Source organism: Bombus fervidus, chromosome 14 (assembly GCF_041682495.2).
Source record: "Bombus fervidus isolate BK054 chromosome 14, iyBomFerv1, whole genome shotgun sequence".
NCBI lineage: Eukaryota > Metazoa > Arthropoda > Insecta > Hymenoptera > Apidae > Bombus > Bombus fervidus.
This window is the reverse complement of record NC_091530.1, coordinates 9,784,713-9,792,834: the sequence shown is the minus strand read 5'-3', so window position 1 is coordinate 9,792,834 and position 8,122 is coordinate 9,784,713. Positions and strand designations below refer to the sequence as shown.

At 35.3% G+C, this 8,122-nt stretch overlaps 1 protein-coding gene across 2 annotated transcripts in view; it reads right to left on the bottom strand.

Annotated features, from left to right (window-relative positions):
* Positions 1–6,282: 6,282 nt before the first annotated feature.
* LOC139994042 (uncharacterized) overlaps positions 6,283–8,122 on the bottom strand; it is a 54,499-nt gene continuing 52,659 nt past the window's right edge. Inside the window, exons 18-20 of one of the 2 annotated variants that reach the window (XR_011801539.1) lie at positions 7,543–7,656; positions 6,816–7,471; positions 6,283–6,733 (exon numbers count right to left, since the gene is read on the bottom strand). Coding sequence is in view for 1 of the 2 variants with exons in the window: in XM_072016314.1 (XP_071872415.1) it covers positions 7,331–7,471; positions 7,543–7,656 (255 nt within the window). In the remaining variant the exon portion in view is untranslated. Of the gene's footprint in view, positions 7,472–7,542; positions 7,657–8,122 lie in introns of both variants that reach the window. The other variant, XM_072016314.1, reaches the window with a different exon arrangement.

Below are 8,122 nucleotides of genomic sequence, written 5' to 3'. Positions count from 1 at the left end.
AATCTAAATAACCTTCCCACAGGGATGCCGCAGTCCTTCGTATCTCTTTTCTTCGAATTTATTAAAAGAATGAAAAAGACAAAAAAAGAATAGGGAAGAAAGACTTGAGTCAGCACCTAGTGCTGACTTTTACTACTGACACGCTGAATATTATTCCTTTGCCGATACGAAACTTGCAACTGATGCGTAAATTATTCGTCAAATCGTCGATAGTGAGATTTTGAGCGAAACAGTAGGGAACAAACGCGATAATTAACAATCGTTGAGCAAAAGTGCTCGTAAACTACGATTCGTTACGCTCGCTGAGTTTTTCCATAATTGAAGGTGAAATCACTCTGAACCTGGTTTCGTTTAGATCGGAATTTGTGCAGGTCGTTTGAAGAATCACTTTTCATTCAACCCAATTCATGTGTATTTCCTCTTTTCTGTGCGGATGGAGCAATTGGGAAATAATCTGAACGTAAAGATGTATATGTAAAAAAAGTTCGCCTAGAAAAAGAATGAAATATTAAAGGAGTAACTGGGGAAAAATACTCGTACGTATTTTAATATCGAATCTGCAATCTGAAAAGTGTACTTTTTCCAAAATCAACAATTATTTCTTTTATAACTTGATCTCCATACTATTATCACAAATCTTCCCTTCTTCTTATTCTTCTTCTTCCTCTTATCAAACTGATAAATCTGAAACCTCGATAGATATTTATTTGACCAGTTCGTGGTTTGGAAAGATAATTATTTTTTCCAAGAGGCAACAAAGAATGGAAGAAAGCGTATTTATGGATGGTTTGAAATAATAAAACAGCCGCGCCTAAATTTATTCGCAACATTGAATCCACTACAGGCCGCAATATTTCGACGATCGACTTGGCATCCATCCTTACTACTTGATAGTCGACTCGGCTACGGAGGACTCGTTTTATATTTATGTACCAACATAACGGTTAACGGTAACCCGGACTGTTTCTGTTACTTTAACCACGCAGATCGTGAATCGTAAAAGTAATCTACAATTCTACGAGCAACAATACCGTCGTTCCGTGTGCTTTTCATCCGTCTCGTCAACCTGTATCCCCCGTATGTTGCATTTTACACAGAGCAAACGACGATTTTATTTTACCTCTTCCCATGTCTGATTTGTGCTCTTGTTATACATCAGCCTGTCTCACGTTCGTTATTCTCAACATTTCGTAAAATATTCTTTTTAGAAATTTTGTTACAGTTTAGTCAATCATGAAATTTTGTTAGGTGTTTTAGTTGTTGCTTATTTTAAATTTAGTTAAATTCGATATATTCAATGCTTCTATTTACGAGATCTCGTATTATAACGTCCAATACTGTTGTTTTTGAGACTTTTTAAATTTGCATTGCTTAGTAAAGATTAAGCTTCATCGAAGTTTAGAGATTAAATAGCAAATTGCAATAATTTTGAAATCTATAAATCCAAGCAATTAAATTTATCCCAATCTTAACAAATAAAAGACAAATTTTATTTAAAAAGTTAAAATACGAATAGTAAAGCATCAAAATCTATGGTTTACGGAGATAAAATTCATAATATTTTAGAATTTCATATATATTGAAAAAAATAATGGAAAGATTATTGAATCGGAAATAGCAAAAATTTCTGTGGCACGATTTTCCGAATTTCACAGGCAACTTCTATAAAAAACAGATTTATCTGAAATTTTTGTCGGTGGAAATAATTTTATCGTTAAAGGTATCGTCTTTCCGATTCGGCATTTCGAGGGAAACTAGGGAAAAGAAATTCCGCTCGATCCTTTTCTCGACTGTAATCGCAAAGAATTCGTATTTTCCCGACTGCTTTCGCATCGAATTGTTTAGAAATGCATCCGATGGCCCAAGAAACATCCATTTACAAACTCCGTTGGTCGAAATTAACACGATAAGAGGTGTGTGCTGCGTGTGTGTGGCAAGACATCTATACGATTATATATTTAAAAGTTTCTTATAATTATTGAAAATTGAACTGAAGAACTTCTATTCTACGCATCTATTCTAAAATACATTTGACAAAATTTATTTCAGAATAATGGGGTAAGTATAATTTTTAGTTAACAAATATTTAGTAATCTCTATGTTCCAAAACTTAATAGGAAACTTTGTATTACTCAGAAACCGCAATATCAAAATCTTACAAAAGACAAAACCACGAATTTTTTTACAAGAAAAATATAACACTTGAAGGATATAGCAAACGGAATGGATTATCTAACACACGTTTCATTGATCTTTAACTCGATCATTCCACTAGTCTTATTATTAAATTCTCTAAAGATTCTCTAAACAACAAACGTTACACATCCTAACAAAAATATGTCTAGCAAACCATATAAATGTCCAATTCATCCATCTTATCATTTAACTGAAGCAGAAAATAATTCACCGAGACAACTCGCATTATTACTTGCATTATGATACACCTATAACCAGAAGGCTTAGCTCGTTTCCTATCCGCGGGAATCCTTCCTAGAGTGCAAGTTCCAAGGCGAAACGAACCCATGGATTATCCGAGGAAGTGCGAAGAGGCTTTTAACGTGGTATAATTTATTTAAAAGCCGAGCCCCAGCCCCCTCGAAAAAGGGAATCTCTGATGAAACAGCCTTAATTAGCGCACAGTTTCTTACCGACGAATTTACCTTTCTTTTTTTGTCCCGTGGAAAACCACGATGCTCCTGTTCTTCTCGCTCTTTTTTTCTATTCTCCTATACTTAATCACCTTCTTCTTATCTCTTCTATTTTCTTATTATTCCCTTAATTTCCTTTCCTTCTTTTTTTTTCATTACTTTTTGTTAATTTTATATGTTTCGTACGTTTTTAAAACACAAATTTAAAGATTGGAGCTAAATTGTTCTTTTAAATTCTTCTACTCTTCTTTATACTTCTATTTTGTTTACCTACATGGTTTACTATTTCAAGGCCTCATTTGCATCGTTAGAAAAATGATTATGGGTCGAGTATTTAACAACGTCCCCTCGACTGAACGAATCACCGACGAAAGAGAATACCGAGTTATTTGTTTATGAATATTGTTGGTAAATATGTTAGTGACGCTATCTAGTGACAGAACGACCGGCCAGAAACAAGGTCGATCGATCAACCAATGAATGTTAAATAACAGGGGGCAACTTAATTCATGTAACCTGATTAACGCGACACGCATCGCGGGAATCAGATTGCATGCAAATATCGTTGGCTCGACGTAGAACGGATGATTCTATTCGATTGTGTGACATAATTAATTCTTTTTTTTATTACGATACACAAACGATAAATAGTTCAGGATAATTGAAGCAATTGTACAACGATAACTGAATCGGACGATAAATAAAATGTTCGTTAACTGGTTCGAAAAATGCGTAACAAATGACTGATTGGATTGGTATAAAATAATAATCGAATAACGAGCGTGTAATAAAAGGGAAATAATTTTAGTATCGTGACGAGATCGACTTTCGAAAGTGGACCATTTTGAAATGGGCACAAATATCGTGCAAAAGCAATTTGCATCGAAGTCAGGGCCTCGTAATTAAGTTTCGCCAATTACATTCCCCAAACGACTCTATTTAATTCCTATTTGGCAAAATTCTGGCTACACCACATCAACGTCGATCCTCGTTAACGAGCAAAGTTATATTTAATCTTTTTCGATACAGAATCAAACGATAAGTTCACATAGATAATACGTGCACATAACATATGTATATAAGTAGATACATACTGAGCTACATTCGCTGATAAATATATATATATATATATAACTAGACTATTACACAATAATATATTTTCCATTAGATAGAAAATCGCGAATTTATTTAAGCCAAAGAAAACAATATATTTTTTAATTTTCTACGAGAAATAATGTACACACATGTAATCACGAGTATGAGCATGCGAGTAATATTAATTTTGACAAATGGTTTATTTTCGGTCTTAATCTTTCATCTCTTAATAGTTCATCTCGTTATACAGCTTCTTTATGATAAGAAATAATGATATATTTAACGCTTCGAAAAATGATATCGTACGAAAAATATTATGAATGGAATATCCACTTACGAGTGAAAATGTCTCACCCTGTATAGTCAAAAAGCATCGACAGGGAAGAACGACGAAAATCATTCCGTCCATTGAACGATGCTCTCGCAAGAAAGGTCTGATAACTTGTCACCCGTAACGAAGTGAATCGTCGGGACGCCTATTTCAGTGGAATTCACTTTGAATTTCTCACCCTTACAACTTTTTCCGTTCTACGCGGGGACGTCGGTCTGCTACGCTTCCCCCGCGAATTACCTCGTCAGAAATTCAACCCTCGTACACAGCCATTTCGCAAATTCGATCTCCCTCCGTGAACGCTTCACGGGTAACGTCTCTTCGTGAACACGCGAGCAAGCGAACGAACGCCCGCGCGCAAGTCAAGAACACCTTGTAAAGGCGAAAAGCGAGACGAAACGAAGAAGTCAATGGCGTTACGTCGATTCGTTCACACAATTTTGGCGGATAAAAGTTTTTCGAATCGGCTCACGGTCGATTCCCCTCGATTCGTCAAACACGTGCACGCCCAAGATGGAAGTTCGTTCAGGAGAATTGAAGTTTATCTATGGTAACTGTAATGGTATTAAATTCTCTTCTTTTGGTATAGTTTGATAATATATAAGGGAGTATAAAACAATAGTAGATTAGACAATATAATAATTATAGATGAATATAATAACGGAGTTTTGACTCGTTTAACTTCCAGGTGATGGAGTTCCGTATGAGTAATAGATCATTCTAAACAATTTTAGTACGAGAAGCATTAATTGCAATTTATAATCCAGCTATCGTTATTTTCGTTGAGAAGAAAATAATCATTTGCCAATTTTTAATTTTTGAAGAAAGCTAGCAGTTTCTCTACCCTTTGTTTAAGGTAAGAGAAGAAAAAGATAGAAACCTTGGCATCTCCAATATTAATATGTACATATTTTCATTTCTTCAAGCCCTATGCGGGTAAAGGACGCGTCATCATTACAATTTTGTAGCAATGATTTACAATTCGATACGTTTATATACCTACGGATGCTTTGTTACATATTCATGTACCTACATCATATCGTTATAAATATACAAAACATACAGAATAACCAATGCTGCTAAATTATAGCGATAATTCGTCTAGTGTAAACTTTACCCTACACATTTTACCAAAGAGAAAAGAATAGAAAGAACAAAAACAAGAAAATTAAAATAACATCGAATACCTAACTTTTCGCTCCAATTACGTCACGAACAACACAGCTAATTTCGTTTCTGGATGCTATTAAATCCATCCGGAACAAGGAAACGAAATCGCCGTACGTTTCGACGTTATCAGCACCAGCGCTAGAGGAACGATATAAAGGAGAATGAGAAAGACAGGAATAGGGAAAGCTGTTCAGACCGCCAGAAATTTTCCCGTGACGCTTCCCTTTGTCTGGATCCCGGACCTAACCCAACTTGATTTGAGTCTGCCTCGTAGGTGACACCAGTGCGACGAAGAACGAGAACACAGCCGGAAATGAAGGTGGCTAGAAGTTCGCGTGGTGAACGTCACCTTCTGTCGAGTAAATTTTATCGAATCCACCGATCCCTCGGGTTTCCCGGAAAAAAGGGTGTCGGAAGGAAAAAAAACTACATATATCACGAAGCCGTACACGCGAAAAGTGGAAAGCGACAGTGACACGTGTTGTGTCGGATCAACGACCACACTAGGGAAAAATCTTGAGAAAAGGAAGATATATGTATGCGTGCGTCCCTTTGGAGCAAGCTTAGCTTTCAAAGTAAAACATAGGGTGGTTTAGATATTTCACTAGTTTTAGTAAGCAGTTTCGATCGTTTTGTTTAGTGGTTTCCGTTAAATAAATTTTTTTAATCGAATGTATAAGGATAAGCCACAAATTCTTGTCCAGATTATGTACGAGGTGTACTTCTAATTTTCAATCTCTATGTAGTTTTAAATATATAATAAATCATCCATTTATACAAATCTTCGGGGAAAAAGGTCAATCTTAATATTAACATTACAATCTCAAATTTTTGTATTTATGCAAGAAAGATCAATAAAAATATATCACCGATATTTTCAATGTTATTTGTTATCTCTATAATAGAATAACAAGAAACAATCTCTGATTCAGGCATGGTATTTTAAACGGGAAACGTACAGTACATGTGCGTAAATTAAATAAATCTTGCTGTTTGTCATGAATACAGCGATACGAATAAATTTTACAACAGTAGATTATTTTCTGCATATAATTTTATTCTCCAACCTCGAAATTCAAATATAAAATACTATTCGAATTTATACAATGTAATCGGCCAAGTTAAAATAGAAACCCGGAAAATGAACAATGCGTACTTGAACATAAGGGACGCGAGCACGTGCACGCGAATTAAAATTTACAAGCTGTCGGCCTGGACGCCGCGCAAAAATACAACTTTCTCATCCGTAAGTAAAATCATTAGCATTTCCCATAAAATTACGAACCTCATTTAAATTCTCACGCATGTGCTATAACATTCTCCTAAAAATCCTTTACTAATATTTTTTCATTAACATTCTCTCTCTTCCCCTTTCTCTCCCTCTTTTCCCTCCTTTCATTTTATTTTCTTTCTTTCACTTCAGGAAGCCACGAAAAACCTAGCAAGTCCCGAATCTCAATGAAATTGTTGTCCGTCGTTTAGAAATATTCTAAAATTAAAAAAATGAATTAATCGTCTAACGCTAGCGTTCCTTTTAAATTTATAAATTCCTCGCGAACGTTCGAGGTTACCTATATTTTTCTTAGAATCCGATCGATTAAAAGCGTTCCAGTGTCTCCCCGCAATTTTCCCTAGTGTTAAAATTTACTCGTTTCGCGAGTCAACAAAAAACACCTTGAAAGGAAGCGAAGAAAAATCAGTACGAGCTATCGAGAATAACCCTCGCCTCAACTAACTGTAAGACGTTCGGAATAAAATCACAAGAATTCGAAACTCTTTAAGACCTCACGATCCTAAAATACGGAAATTCTAATGTAAAAAAAAAAATAAAAAAAAATTATAAAAATGAGAAAAAAAAGAGTGAATCCTATTGCTGCCATTTGTACGAGTCCTTCGAAATCGTTCGAAGAACTGACGAAAAATCGACGAAGAACCGATAAAATTTTAATTTCATGCATAATTATAATCACATTCATTCTTCACAGCCATTGAGAGATCTCGTGGCGACATTTCCTCTCGTAAAGGGTCTGAAACTTTCAATGAGAAAACAGAGAGAGTGAAACGGAGAGCCGAATCGAATTCTTGATCAATCGAGATCGGGAAGACCGCCAGTGGAGCTGAAACTGTCCCTCGAATCCTTTTGGGTTCGTTCAAAATGGCCAGCCGGCGACGTGTCTTTCAAACGATTCTCGAAATTCAAAAAGTCCGTGTCGCATGGGCTACAAGCCTGCATAGATCGAAGGAAATATTCTTTGTTTCAATTGTCTATGAATCGTAAGCGTAATCGAATTTCTTTACTTGGAGTAAGAAGTTGTCTGGACCACCATTTTCCCTGATCTGCCTGTCCAACCGGGGCGACGAGATCACCGTGTTGTCGGAGCTGTTGCAAAGCCCTCCTGCGCAGTCCATCATCTTCAAAAAATTAATATTTTTCTTGGTTGATTGATAATTAATATATTTTTTATCATTTTGTTGAATGAAAGAAGATCGTGAATTATTTTGAAAGTATGATGAGGTTGAAGTTGACGAGTACAGTTGGTGAAGATTCTTGGTATTGAATTTCTTATAGTTACAATGGTGAATCTTGCTCTTTGTGTTCTTCTTGTGTTCTTAGTTGTCTCGGAAATTTACAGTGTTTTATGCATATATAGTTTTGTGTAATAGAGTAAATTGATGTCGAAGAGATGAATAAGACCATATAAGATAATTAAAGGCAAAATTGGAGCGCTTAATTCCTCGATTAGACATGGATCGGTAGATTTATTATTTTTATTCTTAAGTCACATCATTTTCTTATCAATTTATCACATTACGAATCACGTTAATGTATGTGAACTTAGTTTTTTGAAAGGAAATGAACATAATTTCAAATAAAATG